The 24,566-nt window shown below is 36.8% G+C and overlaps 1 protein-coding gene across 2 annotated transcripts in view; it reads left to right on the forward strand.

Moving 5' to 3' along the window:
• Positions 1 to 850: 850 nt before the first annotated feature.
• kif26aa (kinesin family member 26Aa) overlaps positions 851 to 24,566 on the forward strand; it is a 95,569-nt gene continuing 71,853 nt past the window's right edge. For both annotated transcript variants that reach the window (XM_049483550.1, XM_049483561.1), the window contains exons 1-2: positions 851 to 1,326; positions 20,051 to 20,217. In XM_049483550.1, the coding sequence (XP_049339507.1) occupies positions 1,174 to 1,326; positions 20,051 to 20,217 (320 nt within the window). In that variant the 5' untranslated portion in view covers positions 851 to 1,173. The remainder of the gene's footprint in view (positions 1,327 to 20,050; positions 20,218 to 24,566) is intronic.

Here is a 24,566-nt window from a genome sequence, read left to right on the forward strand (position 1 = left end):
TTTATATATAGTGTGGAAATGGGACTAGGGGATTGATGATGGGCAGATTCAAAGCTACATCCCACACAGATTACTGTGATGTACCACACAGTTTAGATAAGAATATACTGGCTGAAGCTCTGCTGACACCATGCTGCCAATTCTTAAACTCAGCATGCTTCCTTAATATCTGATGACACATCCTGAAAATGTTATTACATGTTATTTCTACAAAAAATATAATCCTTCATGGTCCTGTAATTGTTAGTTTACCAAGTTTACGGAAAGATTTGTGTCAGACAGTGCTTCCTTTTGTGATGTGTTTAAATCTGGCTGCAACATAGCAGAGTTGTCCAACTAGTCTATTAGGTCCCACTAATGTACTTGCATAAAAAGTAAGCTTTTCTTTCAATCAGATTTTATATGACTTTAATATGACTTGCTATAAAAAAAATTCACATATATCCTTATATACAGTATCACAGTACATTCGGTAGTCAGTATATTGAATTTTAACCCATGTATTGTGATACATATTGTATTGAAAGTTCTTACTAATACAAAACCTTACTACATTTGGGTCCTAACAGAGTTTAATTGGTTTTGAACTGAATTTTCTCTTATCAATTAGGCATAGGTCAGATTTTGTCAAGTTACTGTCATGGTTCTGTTGGGTTAAACAGCATTTAATCAGCCTGGTCTTGTGCTTGAACACATTCATTTCAAGCTACAGTTGTAAATCTACAACTCTGAAACTAATTGTGATGTAGAGATTCAGTAAATATATAGTCAGTATAGCTTCCTCTGCAATGCTGAACCTGTCTGAATAAGATTTTCACTTTTCCTCTTTTTTTGCAGGGTCCTGGCTTTGCAGCGTTCCTCCTCGATAAGCTCCAGGCTGTGGCATGGCCTCCGCGGGGTCGTGGTGCTGAGAGCTGCTGTGAAGTGTGTGGGACGCCTCTGCACCAGCTGAGGCGCCTGGCCCTGCACTCTGCTCTGGGGCTCGCACTGGATGACGTTCCTGACCTGCAGTCTGGAACCTTCTCTGGCCTGCTGCCACCGCACCCGGCTGCCCACACTGCGTTCCCACCACACCTTTCCTGGGACTGGCCAAAACAGCGCCCCCTGCACACAGCCAGGCCACACCCCTCGAGGTCTCACGGCGAGGCAGCAGCTGGCGGGAAGCACAGGGAAATGGGCTGGATCAAGAGTGGGACTGCTGGGACGGGCATCAAGCCAACCTGCCATGCCACAGTCACTCCACTACCTGTGCATGCACAGCACTATCTGGAGGGAGTGTGGAGTGTGGCAACTGTCAGCAGAGTCCAACAACAGCAGCACACACAGGTAAGTGTCAGAATGTCAGAGTGGCGGAAGATAATTAACCCTTTAAATTATGGGTGCACAGTAATTGATATTGGAATGATATTGGTATCGAATGATAATTGCTTTTTTTAAATCACCATTTGCCAAAATTACAGACATTTTAATTGTATTCAAGAAACGAGTGATGCTGGCCGCACTACTTTCAAATTATTTGATTTATGCTCTTCATTTATTTATTAATTTTTTTTTAATGAAATGTTATAAAGTTTTATCGGTGTGTGTAGTTTTCCATAAGTTGTATACATGTGTATATTGGCATTGTGATCGGCAGATTATACATGTGAAATATCGGATATCGGCATCTGCTTAGAATTCCCACATCGGTGCATCCATACTTTGAATGGGAAGTTTCAGAAACCTAGCTACCCTTAATGTTATGTCCCTGACTACCTTTGTTTGGTTTTTGTCAGAAAGTCACTAAATATATCTATCCTATTTTTATCTTTCAGAGTAATATGACCACCTCCTTCTTTCTACTCGCACTGTCCTTTTAATCAGCTCCATTAATCATATAGTAGCACTCTGTAATTCCAGCAGACACTGTGAGATATTTAAGAACTCCAGCAGCACTGCTATTTATACACAGATACAGACAAGAAACACCTGGAACAGTTAACAAGGGGGCTGGGTTACAAATGAGACAGGTGGGAACACTAATGACAGGGTGGGGCTTGAGTGGAGAGAATCAAGAAAGAAACAAAACAGAGCCATGTACTACAGAGCACATGGATAGGAACACAAGCATACCGGGAAAGACAAGCAAGAACAAGAAAGAAGTCAAGTCAAGTCAAGTCAAGAGGCTTTTATTGTCATTACATCTGAGTACAGGTACACAGTGTGATGAAATTACGTTCCTCCGGAACCATGGTGCAACATAGAACCACAATCAATAGACAACGTAAAGTGCAGGAGTGACGACAGTGCAACATAAAATTATAAAATTAAAGAAAGAAGCAGAAAGTACTAAAAAAGGAGAAACTGACAAACATGGGCTAAAGTGCAACATATACTTAATAGTAAAGTATGCAGATGAACAGATAAACTACAATCTACAAACTACAAAGTGGACAATAAGTATAGAAACCATAGAAACCGTCATCAGTAGTCATTTAATTTTGTTATTTTATAATAATTATTATAATTTTACACTATCATCTTAGTTATAATCCATAAATAAATATACATAATTACAAAATGTATTCAGAAATGATGGTGTTTACCTGAATAAATAAGTTAATGAATAAATGAAATAAATGAATAAAAAATGGAAGTAGACCTGGTTCAAAAGACCAGTGCTTTGACCCAATGTGACCAAGTGAATCAGAGCTGTTATGAAGCCTCATCTCCTACCAAGGTCTTTTAAGATCATCTCCGCGGAGACTCTGATCACATGATGGCTCATCACTCTATTCACGTGTTCTGGCCCTGTGAATATGACTTGCACATTTGGCTTATGGTTTCATCTCCAGCAGTGTTCAGGAGTGGTGTTCATGATGTGGACCCTCGTCAGAAGTTTAATAGGAATGAATGTGATTACATCATGCAGCTCTCTTTCAGCTCAGGGCCAAGGCTCAGACATTACAGCGGTCAAACGGCCATCTTGCCATATTGGTGATCCATTCTGATTTGAGACTTGCAATTTAGATAGAAAATGTTTTAAAATAATCCACATAGTCTACGGTATATGTTATTTTAGCTTATAAAGTAGTTAACAGATATATAATTGTTTTAAATGTCATATTAGCATTAAAGTTACACTTGTAAGGTTATTTAAATGAATCCTTTAGTCATAAAAGTCTTACAAAGAGGTGGATAAGCCAGAATAAAAAAAAACTTAAAAATGTTGCTTCATTGTAATGCATATTAATTACATGCATCAGACACAATACAATTCTGTTTAATATCTTAATCCTGTAGGAAAGATGGTGAAAGAGAATACTCAGGGGTACACTTACTTAAATTAAGATGTAAGACAGAAAAGTTGCAAGGCAGAAAACAGCAAGATCCCCAGAGGAAGTTTTAAACGGATTAAGAATGGCCAAGTGTAACGAAACTGAACAGAGGCAACAAACACTTGAATTACTTAAAGTAATAATGTCTTGGTTAGTGAAAGGATTAGCACTGTCTGAGTGGCGATGTTTAAGACATCCATAGATAAGCTGCCACTGCCTTAAACTTTCTATTATTATTTCAGTTCCTTGGTACGTGAAAGGCTGCTGATGCTTAAAGCATATTGTCGTTAATGAAAGACATTTTCGTGGGCATTCTAACTGATTTAGGATCATTATTTAGTGAATTAGCCTTGCTGGTATGCTGTACAATTGGCCTTCTAGTGGCTACTTGACCTTCCCTTCAGGATATGGAGCGCTAAGTCATCTTGATGTGGAATGGCACTACATTAGCATTGGGACGGCCATCTCTGACCTCATTGCCTTGAGGGAGCTATAGATTATTCCTGACGCTAACTGCGACGGATAAGGTTGAACAAACTTTAGATGTGATCGGATGGTCTAAGTTTAGTTTGAATGCAATGTCCACTGTTGGATTTGAGATTTCATTGTGGAATCAAGTGTACATTCCTTCTAAATTGTACTAATGTACACTGTAAGTAATATAAATATAGCAATAAAGAAATCAACTGTATACCCTCAAAGTGGCATAAAGGGTTAACATGCAGATGCTATAAGGAAAAATGATGTGAAAGCTTTAAAACTACATGAGTTTTGTGTATTAACTGCTAATCAGTTGATTACTGATCATTATCTAAGTCACAATTATAGATACAAACATACCTGTCACAATAACAGTTTTTGAGGTTGATATATCATCCCAAAAAATATTTCAATAAAAGATATCCTTAAATGCCACTGACATAATGATACTAGCAATAGAAATAGAAAAGCAATTATACCCTTTTTAAAAGACAAAACCATTTTAATTAATCAAAGTTTGGGAAATATATAAATTTTTTTCTCCTACTGCAGTCCACATTGTGTGTATGGAGTCACAGTTTTTAAAGCATTGATTATTTTAGCATGACTGGCTAAAATACTGTTAAAAAACAACAAGAGACCGCTTAAAAATTATGAGTTTCTTTGATTTTACCAAATTGAAAACCTCTGCAATATAATCAAGAGAAAGATGTATGATCACAAGCTCAACTGCTTGAATTTTTGCACTAGGAGTAAAGGCATAAAGTTATCCAAAAACAGTGTGTAAGACCAGTGGAGGAGAACATGCCACGATGCATGAAAACTGTGATTAAAAACCAGGGTTATTCCACCAAATATTGATTTCTGAACTCTTAAAACTTTATGAATATGAACCTTTTTTTTGCATCATTTGATGTCTGAAAGCTCTGCATCTTTGTTGTTATTTCAGACATTTCTAGTTTTCTGCAAATTAATGTTCTAAATGACAATATATTTATTTGAAATTTGGTAGAAATGTTATCTGAAACCGATTGAGAAACTGAAGTGGTCTCTTCATTTTTTCAAGAGCTGTACATGTGAACAATAACGTACGTAAAGAGGGCTGTACATAAACAGTATCTTAAGGAGGGAGATATACCCAAAAAATCTTATTTAACATCACAGGATGGATCTACATAAAAAGTTTTGTGGAGGTTATTGCCGCTAAATGGGTTATTAGATTCCATTTATAAAATTAAAGGGTTCACTTACTTTTTCTAGCCTGCACTCACTGTGAATATTTACTCAGTGTGTTCCAGAAAAAAAAAACTTGAAATTTACAGTTATATGTTGTGTCAGTTTAATTAGAGTGTGTTTATCTATTTTCGTGACTTTTTTTGTTAGTAATCAATGCAGACATCCAGACACTTTAAAAGGTTATTTACTTTTTCTTTCAACTGTATGGTAATGCAACAGCAGAAAATGGTGTGTTTGTACCATCGTCATTTTGTAATATATATTTAAAAATATATTTTTAAAGCAGCATTATGTAAGAATTGGTATTTTTCTCCAGGGTTCCCCCTTTTAGTCAAGAAGTAGAGTATTTGTGCTTTGAGACACCCCTCCAGACTGACATGTTTACGTGCATGTACCAACACAAATATGCATTATGCAGTTCTCGCATCGTTTTTTGCTCGCTTGACATTAGCACGTTTAGTTCATGATGAGCCCAGAGTAGCAATGGAATATAGATGTTACTTTTCCTATTAGTCAGTGGAGCATCAGTATTATTTTGAAGTTGATATTTTAAGGTAAAGATGCAGCATATAATGTTGCTTTAAATCATGAAATATTCAACAAAATGCCTTATTTTGCTTATATGAGTTTGTGCCATAAGCTATTACCAATAATAATTCATCTCTGGCTGTGTGTGTGTGTGTGTGTGTGTGTGTGTGTGTAAATGTGTCATAGTCTCCTTTCTCTGTGTGGGTGCATAGTTGTCACCTCTTATCTTGTCAAAAAGCAACAAGTGTACAGATGGAAGTAGACCTTTACATGTTTCGGAGGGACTGAGACAATGCTGAGGTGAAGGCAAGCCAATCGCCTTCGCATCAAAGGCAGACAATGACTGCTCTCTTGCCCCCATCTCACAGGGACTAAAAAGCAATTAGACCTTGAGAAGCACAGCCTGCACCAAACACAAGGTTATTTCAGCCTTGGAGAATTCTTTGGCCCAGTAGGATGTTGTTGGGAGGCGTGACACCATGAATTTGAATGAAGCAGCCCTTTTTTTCAGCTTGTTCTCGTCTGAATTTGTGTGTTGAGGCGTGTGCACATGTTTGGCATATGCCTGTGGAGTGCACCTTTTGTCTGTACGTTCGCAAGACAGCCAAGGAAAGCGGTGATACACAGTGGTAGCTCAGCGTTAGGTAGAACCAGGGACCAGTCAGTGGTAAAGCTCTTTTGTTTATACAAAAGTAATAGATTAGTTTCATTTATTTAGCAGTTCTTGAAGATTTAGGTATGCTGCTTGAAGTGTATGAGCCTAGTGGGGTCTACTACATGTTAACTACATTAGCATCTTATTACCAGTGCTAAAATAAAGAAAAAGGCATTTGCACACCTAAGAAAAATGTGAATCTAAGTCTAAATCTGGGTTCATGTGTATGTTACATTGTATAAATTTGATCTAGCTAGTTTTCAATTCACTCTATACAGTTTAGAGGGAGCACTAAAGATTTTGCCATATTCTGTAGGCTGCATCTCATTATACTTTACACTGATTCGTTTGTAGAAAGTTGTTGAATGATGTTTGGCACAGTGCCTTTCTAGGTGTTGTGCAGAATTCTGCCTTCCTGGCAGACTTCGACTCCCATTCACATGCCCACGCATAATGCTGCAGAATGAGCGTAACAGATTACACTCCAATTTTCTTTATTTCTGTTTAGAAATAAGAGTTCATCTATAGTTACAGTAGATACAGCAGTCACAAGCATCTTTTTCTTCTTCTATTGTTTAATGAGTGATCATAGCCTGCTTCAACTTCCTGTAATCAGTCTAACAATAAGTCTGAATCATGTAGAAAAGTACTGTATTTTCACACTGCAGACTAACTGGACTATGATTCAGTAGGTCCAAACAGAGACTGCCTCTTTATTTTTTTTTATATTGTCCAAAAAATTCATGGTCAATTAACAGATAAAAATACTCTGTAATGACTTGTAATTAAATATTTTAACATTTAAACTTTTTTTTTTCCTGTGAGGTAGCCATTTTGCAGGTACAGTTTTTAATCCGCTAGTCTGAAGCGAAAAAGAATATTTAATTATTAATACATATCAAAATTAAACCAAACCTTTGGCACAGCAAAGGTTGTGTGTCATTTCAATACCTAGTTGTGTGAGCGCAATACCTAATAATAATATCCCATTGATATCTCATCGTACTTTGGTTACCATAGCACATTTCACACCTGCTATTTTGATTCAGATCAAGCTGAACAAAGTAAAAACCTCTGGACCAAAAAAGATGGATATAAAAGCACTTTAAGCTGATTAGCCACTATTAAATAAAGGGTGAATTAATTTGACAAAAGTCCACAAGTTTAAAGGTCTTAAAGAACACAGACCCTGCTCTTCAGGATGAGCTTCAGGTCTGCACGTCACCTACAGTCAACTAATAGGCCTCCACTGGCAGCCCTTCTAATTTAGGCCACTGTCGACTTAGAGCCAAGCCTGGTTTGAATGTGTGAACAGAGCCAAGGCTGAAAATTGTCAACAGATGGGACCACAGTTTCACCAAGGGTGAAAAAATGGCACCTGACGTCCATCTGGGGCAGTTGTCTGCTCGACTGCACACTCAGAGCTGTGCTGTGCAGCCCTCTTAACCTGGCACTGTTCCGATCCGGTGAAGGACACGAGGGCCACCCCGTGCTGCCCTGAATCTGAGCCACTCACAAACAATAGACTGAGTATTTTCTGACAGCCTGATTATTAATCGCATAATTATAGTTTTTCATGAATTCTCAGCTGTAACAGATAATATCACTATATACATAAAATCAGTGTTTTCCTCTTCCCAACACACCCAATATAAAACCAATTAATTAACAAGCTCTTCTTGTGGTAAACTGTGTAAGCAGAGTCTTGGGTCTTGATATGTTGCCAGATTATGGATTTACCCCTTCAGGCAAATGTTTACAGTGAACTTTCAACTTGGTAGCTCATTGTTTTTTTTTTACTTTTTGACATAATGTCAGAATCTGGCTGTTGTTCTCAACATTTCATGGTGAATAAACATATATAAATACTCTGTAATGACTTGTCATTAAATATTTAACTTTTTTTTCTGAGAAGCAGTCATTTTGCAGGTAATTTACACTTCTTAATCTGCTAGCAAAAACAGTCTGAAGCAAAAACATTATTCCATTATTAACCCATATTGAGCTAAAAACAACACTTAGCACAGTAAAGCAGGGTTTCTGCAGGTCCTTAAAAAGTATTAAAATGTCTTAAATTAAAATCCCAGTAATCAAGGTCTTAAATTGTCTTACATTTACTGTAAATGTGCTGTAGGTATAACATTTTCAGACGTTTAATGCCGGTGGGAAAACACATGGTTTAGTGGTGAGTTATCTAGCTACATTACTGGGGAGAGAACTAAGGTTACAGAGAGCTAGCTTAAATAGTAACATTAGCAGCAAGCTAGCTAACATGCTAACATAATAACATTAGTGGCAAATTAGCTACATTACCGGAGAGAGAACTAAGGTTAACGGAGAGCTAGCTAACATGGTAACATTAGTGGCGAGCTAGGTAACATGCTAACATAACATTAGCTGCAAATTAGCTACATTAGCAGAGAGAGAACTAAGGTTAATGGAGAGCTAGCTAACATAGTAATATTAGCAGTGAGCTACCTAACATGGCGAGTTAGCTACATTACTGGGGAAAGAACTAAGGTTAACGGAGAGCTAGCTAACATAGTAATGCTAGCGGCATGTTAGCTACATTACCGGGGTGAGAAATAAGGTTAGCAGAAAGCTAACTAACAATAGCTATATATAGCTATATAACATAGTAACTTTAGCTGCAAGTAAGCTACGTTAAGTTTTGATTTCCAATACAACAAACTATTTTTTACCAAATAAATTATGACTATGTTTTGGTTTTCTTAAATTATATTTATTGTGGTCTAAAAAAAGGACTTAAAGAGCATTACATTTGACTTTTAAAATGGTGCAAAAACCCTGTAAAGTATGTGTTCCATTTCAGAAAAGATTTTTGCAGCATTTAAATTTATGGTTTTCTGAGTAGTTTTTTCCCTTCAATGTCCAGTCCAGCATTTTCTGCTGTCAGTCTGATTCCAATACCTAATAATAACCCATCAATAACCCATTGATAATTCATTCACTATGATAAGCCATCATTATTGCCCATAGAAGCGGTTTTGTAAATGAGATGCACAGTTGTGAAGAACTTATTTTTTTTAAATGTACAGAACCTCTGGAGGAACAAGCTCTTAGGAACCTTTATTATAGTGCATAAACAATATGGCACATCGACAGATGGTGTCATTAAGACAATACTGGGACTTGCCATGGTCTAAGAAGCGTTATTAAAAAGATATTTGAGAATAATTTTAGATAAGAGAAAGCTGCTAGGAACTGTTGCCCTTGGCTATGCTTAATTAGAAATAAATTTCAGTGCTTATTAGAAATAAATTTGAAATGAGTTAGTAAAATGAGTTACGCATAGGTTTAACTAAATGGAAATTCACAAGAGATTCCTGTTAAGAAGCAGATTGGAGCAAAATACTTATGTATTTTAGCTGATCTGTTTTGAGCTGGTAACAAAGATACTGTGTGATGCTGTAATTTTAGCAATGTTATTTTTTGAATGCTGATACTACATGTATTCCTCTGAAATATATGCTAATTAAGCAATAGAACACGAGAGGGAGTGTGTTATCACAAGTAACCTCACGGCTGTGATTTGGTCGTAGGCATGAGCCGAAGGCGAAAATAAAAGACCCTCAAAAATGTATAATGAATATGCTTTTATTACAGACTGTGCCTTCCGGCAAAAAGTAGTTCCACAACAAGTGAACTGTAACAGAACTGTAGCTACAAAACGGCGTGTGGTTTATACGTTAGCTTGAAAATCTAAATTGGGTGTTGGTAAAGGTTAGCACTATGAAATAACACTGAAACACTTCTCTCCTGCTCCGTGGAGTCGTCTTCATGTGAAAGCTGTGCGTTTGTGAGCTTTTCTGCATGTTTTGCTGTGTGGTGTTGGTTAGCTAGCCGGCTGGACTGTGTTTAGGTCTGTGTAGCTTGCTTTAGCTTAGCCTAGCCTAGCCTGGCTGGTTACCGTTCCAGCTAGCAGACTGATGGATTTCTTTCTCTTTTTTCCACAAAAGACGAGCCAGCACAGGGGGCTGCGGGTGAGCGTGCATTGGCTGGGCGCTAGCCTGTGCTAAGCTAATGCTGCTGCTGCTGTTGGTGGCGGCGATGATTCAAAGCTGTCCTGTATGTATATGCCGTTGCTCTGCAACGTGTACGCGGAGTGATAACGATTTAGTGTGAAAAGCTGTGCTGTTATCACAAATATCAGCACGGTTAGAACACTTCTCAACCAATCAGATTGTGAGGTTGGAACTAACTGTTGTATAATATTTTTATATTAGCCAACTGTGTTCCATTTTTGCATCATCAAAATACTCACCTGTATGTAGGAGTGTTAGAAAATATTGTTATAGCATTCAGGACATCTTAACATGGAGAGACCAGACAAGAATCATCTTGTAAGAAAACCCACACCTGATTGGATAAAAAGTGAAAAGTGAGAATATATCACAAATTATTGTAACATATATCATATATAAGAAATGGTGCACCTTTAATATTCAACAGCAATTGGCAGGAAGCTTACTATACTTGAACTTTGTATTGAATTTGATTGTATCTTCTTTCTTAAATAAGATAATAAAATGGATTCAGGTTGCCAGTGAGTTCTCATCACGTCCCGTGCTCTGGAGCACAGCTATGACTCACTCACTTGTGTGTGTGTGTGTGTGGTAAGGAATAGAGTGAGTGAAAATAAGAAAATAAGAGAGTGTAAAAGCGAAAGTAGGAGAATAGAAGTGAGAAAGTGAGATTGATCATCGGTGTGTACCTGTGACACTGACTCACGAGTCTGAGTGGGTTATCTGTTCAGACTGGTGATTCATTCAGTGATAGTATTGCTGTAGGTTTTGTTGTTGACAGTGGCGTGATTTTACGTACCCTAATTTACCATAATGAATACGCAGGCCCATTGACGTTAATTTAAATTAATATCCTCCCTGCCGAGCCGTGCCTTTATCGATCCGCAGTGGTGGTCTTGTGCGTGGGCTTTCCGAAGCACTTTCATACAAGTTTGACTTAATTAGAAGGAAAAAAGCGAGTCTTCCATTTTGAACTGAAAACGTCCATCGCAGCGTCCCTGCTGGGCCCTAATAGTGGACTCTGACATGAGTATGTAATTACTGTGAGTGTGATGGGACTTGGATTAGTGCATACAGCTGGGCTGGGTGTTAGAGATGCTGCTCTCTGGAGCCAGAGGGCCTATTTCCACCACCGTCTGTGAGCGAGAGTGAGATTCCTCTGCTCTCGTTATCTCTGTCAGGCTGTCAGCAGATCACAGCTCGTCCAATTTTAAGATTCTTGCGTCCCCCTTATTCCTGCTAATGTTTCTACTGTGCCCTTGTCCCTGAAATGCTGGGACCACGCTTAAGTGTGTGTATGTGTCAATCTGTGTTGTGTGGATGCTCCTTAAAATCTAGGGCAAACCATTCTAAGTCTAGCATGCATACTTTTAGTACAGGAGAGCTCTCACTGACAGTTCTGAGGATATCAAAAACAGACGCTGTGAATTCTAATCGTCTGCAGAGCGGTATTACATAATCAGAGGGGTCATCTCTGTGTATGAATACAATGTTGATTACCACTGTGATGCACCAGGTGCTGACAGGTGTTTTTTACAGTATACGTCAAATGCAGAGACAGAGAGAGAAATGACTGTGTTTTCCCTTCCAGAATAATAATTAGCAGTGAGTTGTTTATTTCTATCACTGAATATCCTGTGGAAGGTTCAGGTTCCACATATATTCCCTTATGTCAGTTCAAAGCTTTCTTTTTGCACACAAAACAGTGTCTATTTTACCAGAGTCAGTTCATAATAAATGACTACTTCTAAAAACACAAATGACCTTGACTGAAACCTATATAATGTGGTGTAATGTAATGATCTGTTTCACCAGAGATACATAGTCTAGTTCCTAAGAGCAGAAGATGCATATAATCATATGGATATGTATTTTTTATATATATTTACAGTGCCATAAAAGTAAACGTATTTGCCACTTTACAGATTTTTTTTTTGTTTTTGTATTTTTGACATACTTCCATTATCAAACAAACTTTAATATCAGACAAGGATAACCTGATTATATATAAAAAGCATTTTTATATGATGATTTGATTCATTAAGGGAAAAAATATCCAACTATCCCTCCTCAGGAATTACCTGTGATTAACCACATTTTTTAGAAAAGCTCAGTTAAAAAAAAAAAATCTTGAATGTCTGGACATCAGCTTGTAACCTTAAGCTCAGACGTATGTGGGTTCTGCCACAGGACAATGATCTAAGGCACACCATCAATTCTGCCTGGCAAAAAAAAGGCAAAAAAATCACAAAATTTGGGTTTTGGGGTGGCATGGTCAAAGTCTGATCTAAACGCTGTGGCATGATCCTAAACAGAACGTTTATGCTCAAAAACACACCAATGTGGCTGAATTAAAACAAGGGTGGCACAACCAAGTTATTTGATTTATGGCCAAAAAACATTTTTACATAAGGTCAGATTGGTTTGAATAGATTTTTTTCCCTTCATAAATGAAATTGTCACTTAAAAACTGTTTTTATATTTACTCATGTTATCTGTGTCTGATATTAAAAATCTAGGCGACCCACACCACCCGAATTAAAGAACACTGATCTAACACAATAGCCTACTTTACACTGCATTTGTATATGACATTATTTGAATGTGACACAACCATAAACCATTTATTAATAAATGGCTGGGAATTTGCAGGAAACAAACTCTTAAAAGTTAAATTATGTAATAATGTAGTAATTCCCATAGTACAGGAGTTTATATTGGATAGATGTGGCACTCTCTGGGATTTGGTACAGGTGCTGCCTGTGTGGATTAAGGAATTTGTGTATGTAATCCTGTTAAGCAGAGAGTGTGAGCTCAGAGTAGAGCTGAGTAATTCAGCCACAGACCTGAGCTCATTCAGACAGTCATCATGAGCCATGAGTCTGGTGTAGAGCTATTAGCATAGAGACGTGTATAATTGAAAACTCTGTGTTGTGTTGCACCTATGCTCTCTAATCTTGTTTTCTAATGCAAGAGATTGTACATCAGCAGGGTTCAGTATATAATATTTAGATAGATACCAAATATTAAATTAGTGCTGTGTGATATGATGATAAATATCGTGGGGACGATAGAAAAGTGTTTCTACAGTTTCTATCGTTTCTACAGTAATTTCATCAATTATTCATGCAAATATATAAAGTAGGCTACGATAAAATGTATTGGCATGGTCACTTTGCATAAACTTGTTTTATATAAGTGATAATAAAGTAATCTTCGCAAAATAATTCATAATGTGGTTTTGCGACATGACGCTGCTTTACGTTATTTTACGGACACTTTAAAAATGTTTATTAAGATTATTTTGATAACTCAATTTAATTTAATATCTGTATATTTTGAAAAAAAAAATAGCTACTGCATCTACCTCATCTGTTTTCATTTGATACATATATATATATTGCGGCACTAAAAGGTAGTAATTCTCATTTGTGAAAGATGAGTTTAATGTCACTTTGAAATAAAGTTGGAAAAAAAGTAAGCATTGATATTTTTTTGTCATATTTTTCGAAGAATAACCGGAAACATACTCAAATGTGGTATATCATGATATATATCGTTATCGTGATATAAACAATTCCGTATCGTGATATATGATTTTTCCCATATCGCCCAGCACTACGTTAAATACTACACCAGAGACGCTCGTATCTGTAACAGAAATAAATGAGCTTAAACAGTCAAATACAGGTTGGAAAAGCATGTTGCTAGTAAAAGAGTGAAGTAAGTTCAGTTTCAAACATTACTGTGTGCCCTCTCACGTACTTGTTGTGAGGGAAGATAATACAAGGTTGCTACAGATGGTGAGATGGGCCCAGGGAGTCTGCACAGATCATTGCCTCCTCTGTTCCTGCCAGTTTAACAGGTATTCCCTAAGGATCTATAGCAGGAGCAAGCCTGTTTCTCAAACAGCTGGACCGGATCGGCCCGCATTGCTGATTCCGTCGTCTCTCTGCCTCGGGGCATCTGCTCCTTGCTCTAGGCTGTGCTCCACTTGATCTCTGACTTGCTTTTACACAGGAAAACTTTCTTTGTCTTGTGTCTCTATGCAGTGTTTCCTTGTACATATCTTAGAACAAGGGCTCATCCAGGAATCAAATTTACACCTTTTTCTTTTACCTATAATTGACTTTATCAGCATGAGTCATGATTGATGTCCAGAGTGTGTTTCTTAAGCTTTAAAATGGAGCTCTATTAGAAACTAACAAAAGTGAGAACTTGAATCGAGTGACTTTGACTTTCACTATCATTACTTGATACTAGGGCTCCATCTTTTGGCAACTGAAACATGTTTGGAGAATAAGTGAAATAATAAGCAGTGACTATTAAGAACTAATTATTAAGCAGTAGTTTATTTTAATGCACTGTGCCAGGTAACTGCATGTCGAAATTCTGAGCTTCATAACCCGAAATCAAAATAAAATATATCAATACTCATATAGATAATATAGATTATATAGAGATAAAATATCATATCAAACATATCAAACACTTATATCATATCAAACAGCAGGACTTAGCCTATCTAGGCAGTGCTATTGACCTGTTACTAACTTTCACTGAGTAATCCAGCTAGTAAAATGCATCAAAGCATCGTGGCTAACCTGCTACACTATGCTTTCCAAATCCTTATCACTTAACCTGTTGTCAAATGTCAGTGAGTAATCCAGCTAGGAAAAAACTGCACTCATTTCTCATTACATTAAGGTCCATTTTTAATCTCAAAGCAACCTTACAGTTCATGTACTGTATGCCACAGAAATCTTTTAAGACTCTAGTCACAATTTGAAATATAATATAAATCTGTGATCAGTTTTATAAATAATAATTTCAATGAAAGTTTTGTAATTTTTTATTAAACTCAGCTTTTATGCAGATTTCTACACAGGCAGGGATTGAATCAGATCCCCTGTAAGCTTTCCAAATCAGCCAATTAAAGATACTATTGTAACAGGGTAAGGCCCCAAACAGGGCTATGTGATAAATTGTATTTTTATCATTGCATTAATTTGAGTATAACTCACTTTCACATTCTCATTTTGGTGTATTTGGTAACACTTTATAATACTGTTCCATAGTTAATAGGTAACTAAGCAGTAACTAAGCAGTAACTAATTAATAGTGCTGCATTAACACCTAAATATTTTCTATTAACTACCAGGGAGTACTGAATAATTACTCAGTAGATAGTACTGAACTAATGATTATAGTAGTTCACTATTAACTTCACAATAATTACTGAGACTTACATATCTCCTGGAGAACTACTTACTAATTATGTCCCATTTATAATAACTATTGATTACTTACTGCTCAAATCAACATTAACTACTGAAAACCCTTACATGCCACCTGGGGAACTATAGATCTAAATATCAGGAATATTTTAGTTAAATGCATAATAATTGAAGGCATATTTGAATTAAGCAAGTGACACCATGTGTAACTACCTTATTATCCTCAGTTCCTTCCAAATATTAGCAACATATAGTAAAATACTTTAGTGTGTATTACTCTGCTTAACCATCATTTTTGGAAGAAAAAAAACATTATAACGTAATATTATTGCTTAGGAGATATTAATTAAAGTTCTCCAGAAGGCATCTAAGACTCTAAGAATGACTGTAAGACTGTAAAAAATTAATAATCACTGCTTTAATACTAGGTATCAGCCTTGTAAAAGTGCATCTTCAGCGTTTGCAGTCTCACAAACTTTTTTTTTTTTTTTTTTACTGCGCACTATTAGGGTAATTACGGTAATTTTACAGCGGACCAGCTCTCCTGGTCCTTCGTGTAAATTCTCTGCTGTGCCCTGCTGCTGCTGCTGCTGCTGCTGGAGGAGGAGGATTAAGAGAGACTCTGCTGCTTTCATATTTCTGTATTTGATAGAAAATAAACTAGTAATCAAGATATTGAGATCTTTTCCAGCTTATTTTACCCCCGGATCAGATGAGGACTCTTTGTGGGTTGTTAAACAGCTTTAGGATGTGTGTTAGCTAGCTAAGTTAGCTAAGTTGTGTGTAGTTAGCGTTAGCCAGCTAAGTTAACTAGGTTATGTGTGTGTTAGTTAGCTAGTTTAAATGTGTGTTAGTTAGCTAGGTTATGTGTGTTCGTTTGCTAGCTAAGTTTACTTAACTAGTGTATGTGTGGGTTAGTTAGCTAGGTTAGATGTGTGTTAGTTAGCTAGCTAAGTTAGCTAGGTTAAATGTGTGTTAGTTAGCTCGATTATATGGGTGTGTGTTAGCTAGTTTAAATGTGTGTGTTAGTTAACTAGGTTAAATGTGTTATTATTATTATTATTATTATTATTATTATTATTATTAATAATGTATATTTCCCTTTGTAATACTGTGTTCTGATCTGCAGTAACTCTCTAGTTATTAGTAATTATTTACCATGTGTTTCACTTTATAATACTGTGACATGATCTACAGTAACTCCTCAGTAATTAGTAATTAGTTACCATGTTTCTCACTTTATAATACTGTGGTATGATCTACAGTAACTCCTAAAGAAGAACACAGTAACTCCTCAGTCATTAGTAATGGGTTACCATGTGCTGCTGTTAACTCCCGAAAAAAGAATACAGGGACCCCTTATTAATTATCTATGAAGAACACAGGGACACCTAGTCTGTTATCTAACACAAATATTTATTCATTAAAACATGATTCCAAAAATGGGGGTTAAACAGACTACTGCACATTTCAGTGTCTAACATTTGGAAGATATTGAGCATACTATGGTAAGTAAGGTTAATATATGATAAGTGGTGTCACTGACTTTAATATCACCACTCATCGAATGACCCGCAGCAGCAGATAGGCCAGCGTTCCAGCGCTGTGGAATTACCGTAACTACCCTAATAATGGGCACTCAAAATGTATGTGAGACTGCAAGGCTGAAGATGAACGTTTATAAGGTTGGTGCTTACAATTAAAGCAGTGACCATTAAAACAAAATAAAGTACAATCAGTCTTAGAGTCTTAGATGCCTTCTGGAGAATATAATTAATGTCTCCTATGTAATAATGTTACGTTTCCTTTCCAAAATGTGGGTTAAGCAGACTACTAGACACTGTAGTATTTTACTATATGTTGCTGATATTTGGAAGATAATGAGGATAATAAGGTAATTAATGTTACTGCTACTACAAATGGTGTCACTGGCATCAAATATGCCTTTAATATCACCACTGATCAAATAATTGTTTGTGTAGACTGATTTAGATCTATAGTTCCCCAGGTGGCATGTAAGGGTTTTCAGTAGTTAATGTTGATTTGAGCAGTAAGTAATCAATAGTTATTATAAATGAGACATAATTAGTAAGTAGTTCTCCAGGAGATATGTAAGTCTCAGTAATTATTGTGAAGTTAATAGTGAACTACTATAATCATTAGTTCAGTACTATCTACTGAGTAATTATTCAGTACTCCCTGGTAGTTAATTGAAAATATTTAGGTGTTAATGCAGCACTATTAATTAGTTACTGCTTAGTTCCTCCTTAGTTACCTATTAACTATGGAACAGTATTATAAAGTGTTACCGTGTATTTTAATAAAAGTATTGTCAATAATAACTATGCACTAGTGTCTGCTATAAACATTCTCATTCCGTTTAGCTGGGTTCAGGACCTGGGTTTGGTGGGTTGTCACTGTTGGGCTCTTCAGCAAGGCCCTTATCCCACAATGCTTCGGGCTTGTGTTCTCACAAAATCACTGTGTGTGTCTCACTAGTGTGTTTTTATGTGTGTTCACTACACAGACGGGTTAATATCAGAGGCCAAATTCCGTCTGTGCCCATCAAAAGTATGGAGTATATTCTTGTCTTGTATTTTCTTGCTAGTTTTTGTCTTACAGTGCATTAAAATGTGCTGGAAGTTGTATCAATTAGTATTTCTTTCCTCCAGCAGTGAATTGTGTTTTTTTTTATAAATATGTACTCAGTGGATTAATCATGATAGTCACAAAGAAGGATCCACATACAGTGTCGCATCTTAATTTAAGTCTGTTTTCATGAATGTTTGGCATAATTAATGAAGGGATTGCTTCTAAATTGCATTAAAATTCCATTTTCATTTTCAGTGAAGTACATTTGGGAGAGAGCACAAGACGTTTCTGTATTATGTTATGATAAATATACCAGTTTTGACCTTTTTCAAATGGGAATTTATTTTAATTTATGTGTAATGTTCATAATGGGTTTTGGACTGAAACTCTTTAATTGTAGAAATTGTAATATGTAAAATGTAAATGAGAACCTTGTTTAAAAAAAAAAAAATTGCCTTACTTCACTCATGTTATTTTTTTAGAAATGCTAGGCTGTTTTTTTCTGTATTTGTAAAGCGTCCTTGGGTTTGGGAAAGGCCCTTTATCAGCTGAATATATCTTTTTTTTTTTTTTATAGACATTAGTGCCCTTAAACATACACACACCTGTACATGTATATCTATACTTATTGTGAAAAAAATGGAAAGCTTTACAAGGTAAAAGCATTTAAAAAGTAGTTTTAGTTCTACTGTAGTTATAGACTCTTGTCACTTTTGCAATATAATATCTAGCCTTGAGAACAAACAAGAATATTAAACATTAGTAATACTAGTAAGAATAAGTGGAGTTCTGGAACAAAATCAGTTGTAGGAAATCAGACAGCACTTTTATTATATAATTTCAGTATGATATAATAAAAGTCCTTTGCCAGAATGTATAAATACAATACCCAACATTATCTGAGTTGTGTCTTATACAGTTGTTGACATCGTACAATTTAATCAAGTAAGGATGGCATAGTGTTATATAAATGCTCGGAGGTCATTTGACGTTAATTCATGTGTCTATGTCCTTTTTCTTCTTTCTTACTGCTTTTATCGTACCGTATTTTTCTCACTATAAGGCGCACATATTATGGCATTTAGATTTAGATGACACTTTTAATGAACTATCAATGAATGTCTATTTTCTGCTCTATTTCCATACATAAGACACACTGTATTATAAGGCACATTTTAAGAAACACTATAAGGAACTTCTAATTCAGCAGGTCTCACTGCTGGGTGTTGGTGGGGGGTAGCTAAATAAATTAGAAAAGCTAAGCTAAGTTAATAAAACTGTAATAAAAAAAGACTTTCAAATAAGTGCTGAATATTAATCTACATAGATTTCTCTCCTAAAAACTGTTTTTTTTTGGGTAAGTAAAGCGCTCCCATTTATTTATAGTAAACTTAAATTTCTGAATTTCTCCAGCACTAAGGCTGGAGCATTAGCATTATCATTAGCGGCTAACCACTAGTGCCTGACAGTGCTACACTGAGGAACCCTGAGTGTTCCAGAAAGCCAGGACAATGTTAGCTAACAATTACCACGTAGCTTGTTTAACATGGTAAACCTGCAGACTATAGTCCGATATACTTCCCTCTGAGCGGCTAAAGTGCTAGCGCTTAGCCAGTAATGCTAATGCTGCTGCAGCAGTGCTAGCCGGGGTTAGCAGCAGGCTACAGGCTGATAATACTCACCTCTGAACAGGGAAATAATGATTTGCCAAACGGCCAATGCTGCTCCTGTAGAACTAAAGTGAAACGCCTGTATAGTGCTGTACTTCAGTGGAGTGTCTTTACTGCTCCTCACAAAACTTGACTGGAAGAATTTATACATTAGGCACACCAGATTATAAGGCACAATTAAAGGATTTTAGGTGCGACTTACAGTAAGAAAACTACGATAATAGATAGTTTCAATTATTCCACATTTTTAACAATATTAATAATATAAATTTTCCATATATCTATACAGAGTCTGGCTCCAAAGAAGGATCATTTGGCATCGGAAGCTACTTCCAGGACCATCCAGGCCGGCACTGTTTCTTCCATCCCATCAGCAGGACATAGGCACACCGGCCAGATCCAGCCAGTATCTACTCCTGTATCTCAGAGCAGCTCAGCAGCCTCCTTCTTCCTCAGGTAAGCTCAGCTCTGCTTCAGCTCTGTTGTGAGGTAGAGGCGCTTGTGTATGGAGAGCCCATATCCAGGAGGCAGTCAGTGATTTAGCTTGGGCCATGCTGCATGTCTCCTGACGCCGTGTCAGAGTCCCTTAGTCTCTCCCCCAGCCTCTCTCTCTCCCAGGAAACCTGGCCTGGCGTTCTCAGCAGCCTCTGGCGCTCCTGTCAGCACGTAGCGTTCTCACTGCCCATTGAGTTTGCAGGCGTGTGTAGCAGCACAGCGTAATGTGGCGAAATGTCATCGATCAATGCCTGGGCTTAACCGTCTTACGGCGTGCAAAATCCAAATGGGTGAAGACTGTGCTCAGCAGGGGCTTTGTAGATGCAGCAAATGCATGCCCTCCAGGAGAAGGCTTTATAGTGCACATCATATAGTAATATGACTAAAGCTAAGAGGTATCAGATCGCTATAATCTGCTTTGGAGAAAATGAGGATTTGCTCTGATGTTTCAAGGAAATGTTAATCCTTACGTTAAGCTTTTCTGCCTTCAGAAAAAAATATTAAATACAAACCAAAGCTTTTTTTTTAGTTTTTTGGTCATGGTTATGGTTAGGTTGTGTTATGTTAGCTTAATGATCAATAACATTGAGTTATTTGGCTCTGTGATGATTTTAAAAAGAGATATCAGATACACAAACACGATAGAATCATCAGATATAATTCAGGTGGAATTACAGGGTGCTAAGAGGCTTTGTTCACGTCTGTTGATATATAAAAACTTTGTTGAGGCTCATAAAGTGTTCTTTGATGGATGATGGATAAGGTTTTCCCAGTATGCAATAGATTCAGAGAAAACATAAATACGCTTAGAGCAGCTTTCAGTTAAATATTTGCATAGCATTTACAGTAAAAAAAAACATCTAGTACATGATAAAACATTGGAAATGTGCTTTATCCAGACCTGAAACTTAAATGCGCTTAGATGCGACTTAGTAGTTGAGAGATTTAGTTGTGCTTAGTTTTCTTGGGATTCTGCAAAATGCACAATAAATCATATTTCTACTGTGTCATGTAATAAAAAAACAGAGAACTAGCTAACACTTACTTATAATACTTATTATACTTATTCTCCATGTCCTAAATGTCAATATTGTGTGAAATATTTAATACTTTCTGTATGCAGTAGGTCCTAGATGGTTAAGGAAGGCAGACGCGTAGCAGTAACCACAGAGCCCACTTGTTGTTTTTAATTAAAATTAAACTTGAGAAAAAGTTTTCTAACAAGCAAAAATTCCAAAAACGTCCACTTAAAAGGTAACTATTCTACAAAAGTCTAAAAACGTGTCCTCAATATATACATTAATGGCAGTCCTTCTTTTGACTCTTATACTCTGATAAAAAGGCATGTTCATTGTATATATTTTAAACATTGCAAGTGGTTGCAAATTAACTGTGTTATATCAACACAGATTTTGCCAAAACTAGTAAATTTAAAGAAGGGAATTTTGTTTATATCAAATATTTAATTTATAATTTGACTACAAGCAACGTGAGCATGAAACTGTAAAAAATACACTCACCGAAGTGCATTCAGAAGACACCTGCTCATTTATTCAGTCATCTGATCATATCATCTAATCAGCCAATCATATGGCAGCAGTGGAATACATAAACTCATGCAGATATGGGTCATCAGTTTAGACAATGTTTACATACACTATTATAGTGGAGGGGTCAGTGATTGTTGGTACCAGACCAGCTTGTTTGAGTATTTCTAGTACTGATGATCTCCTTGTATTTTACAAAAAACAAGTCATCCAGTGAGTAAATTAAATGGATTCAAACTGTTTAAGGTTGTACACTGTATAAATCTGGAAAGGAGAAAAAGCATCTCCGAATAGAATATATAACACAGATAGACTGCAGCTGCAGGAGGTCAGGTTTCACAACTGTCAGTCAACAACAGAAAGCTGAGGCTGCAGTGAGCACAGATGGTGTGGTAAGAAAGTGCTGAACTAATGTAACACTGAACTCATACATACAGTTCATAGGCTTTGGAAAGCAGTTTTTCAACTGTCTTTGTTAACCATTATGCTTATTTAATTGTGATTTTCTGTTAAATCACAGCACTTTATGAATTATCTCGATGTTTGTGCAACTTTTTTAGTTCTAACATCAAGTATCTCCATACGGTCTGTCACAAATCAGCCAAATCAACTACAAATATTTTCTTATCCAGTTCTTACCCCATATAAGGAGGATTTCTTGTTGTTTTACAAGCAGGAGTGATTAGCATTAAGCCAGCCTGATCTGTCACATTTGCCAGTGTCCTCATTTGTGCCCAAATAAGCGGTTAAAGGACTGACAATTGCTCATACAAACACAGGCTGGAATTTGTTTGTGTAGAAGGATGAGACTGTGTGGCCATGAATAGAATGAGTTGCTTAGAGGTGTTAGACACTAATTGCTGTGTGACCATGCATACAATTAGACTATAGATGACAGGTGCTTTTCTCACCAGCAGACAGGGGTTCACTGTCTTCAGAGCAGCAGCCCACTGTAAATCACTCTGGCCATAAAAAGGCAGGAAATGCTCTGGGGGGAATACAGTCATCTGTTAGCTGGACTGCAAGCAGTGAACAAACCTGGAAACAATCGTGCGTTTTTTTTCTGGCTGCTGTTTGCTGCATGTTAGTCTATTTAGCTGTACATCGCTTGAATCAGTTAATTGTAGTGGGGGGTAATAAAACGTAGAGTATAATGTGTTTTTGCACTTTGGTAAGATCCGTTTTCAGTACGGAAGTAACACAGTGGTAAAAGAGCAAATCTGTGACTGGAAAAAAAACACATTAAATAAGAAGGCAAATAAATAAACACAAAATGTAAAGAGATTTTACAGTAAAACAATATATAATGATTTCAATATGTTGTAAAATCTTGTATCACAAGTATTTTTGTAGCTCATCATCTTAAAGGACAGTTTAAAATGTTGTTAATAAGGTAATGCACAGTTTATGAACAAGTGGCCTATGAACAAGTGGCCTATGTCATTGTGAGTGTTTATATTTGTGCGTTGGTGTGTATGTGACAGTGCTAAAGGTGGAAACGTAAAGGCAGAAATACGATTCTCGAGCAAACTAGTCATTAATTCCAAAGACAGTTCCTACTAGTAAATTATCTTTCTTTGCTTATGATGAGCACTTTATGCTTAGCAATGATGGGTCGAAGTCGCTTGTTTTGCATTTTTTTCCTCCTAATCGGTGTGTGCGGTGAAAGGCAATGGATGAGGCCAGGTCCAGTATGATTTTGAGTTTGGTGATCATGAAATAAGGAGATCTTCAGGTTTTTTTTTTGTGCATCCTTGGGGATTCCAGAAAAGACTGTGTTGTATCTTATACTTTGTGCTTGTAATTTCAAAATCGCTTTGTTCACTTGTTTTTTTTTTTCAAAATTTTCCCATTTTCAACCCCAATTTACACAGCCAATTATTCAACCCACTCATTAGGACTCCCCCTTTCACTAGTAATGTCCCAACACACCAGGAGAGTGGAGACTAACACATGCTTCCTCCGATACATGTGAAGTCAGCCACCGCTTCTTTTCGAGCTGCTGCTGATGCAGCATTGCCGAGCAGCCAGCGCGCTCTGAGGAAAGCGAAGCGACTCGGTTCTGATACATCAGCTCACAGATGCCCTGTACGGCAGACATCACCCTAGAAGTTATGTGGGAAGAGAGAGCAATCTACCCACCCGGAGGGAGCTGCATTAGCGGGGGGTTTGAACCTGCGACCTCCCGCTCATAGTGGCAGCGCTTTAGACTGCTGGACCACTCGGTGCCGCTTGTTTGTTTTTTATTCAGAATTAATGATAGCTGGTTTGTGAGTTGGCTGACAGGGTGCTGCCGTGTTTTGTTCTCTTTGGTAAATGATATGATTTGTCCTTGGCTAAATTCCAGACTTTCAGGAGTGCTTCGATTTCTTTGTGGAGTATTTCGACTAGCGAGAGTCTAGTTCTGAGTACAGTGATATTAGTGATATTTATATCACTCTTCTCTCCATCATCCAATAAAACAGGACTAATTACACTCTCTGCAATAAGATGGGCTTCTGAGCTTTTGTTCAGTTTTAGCACTGATGGTATACTCTGGACATGCTTAAGTAAGAAAAAATAAAATAGAATGTACAGCATCACTAACACCACAATAAAATATATCACCATGTGATTAAATATCCTTAAATTGCCAAACTCTACTTAACTGTATAAATTCCACAGTTCATACCTACTTAAAAACCCTGGACTAGCAAGAAATAATATAAACATATATCATGACACCCACAGTTAATTGGTATGTGTATAAAAAAATGGAAAAAC

Source organism: Astyanax mexicanus, chromosome 1 (genome assembly GCF_023375975.1).
Source record: "Astyanax mexicanus isolate ESR-SI-001 chromosome 1, AstMex3_surface, whole genome shotgun sequence".
NCBI lineage: Eukaryota > Metazoa > Chordata > Actinopteri > Characiformes > Acestrorhamphidae > Astyanax > Astyanax mexicanus.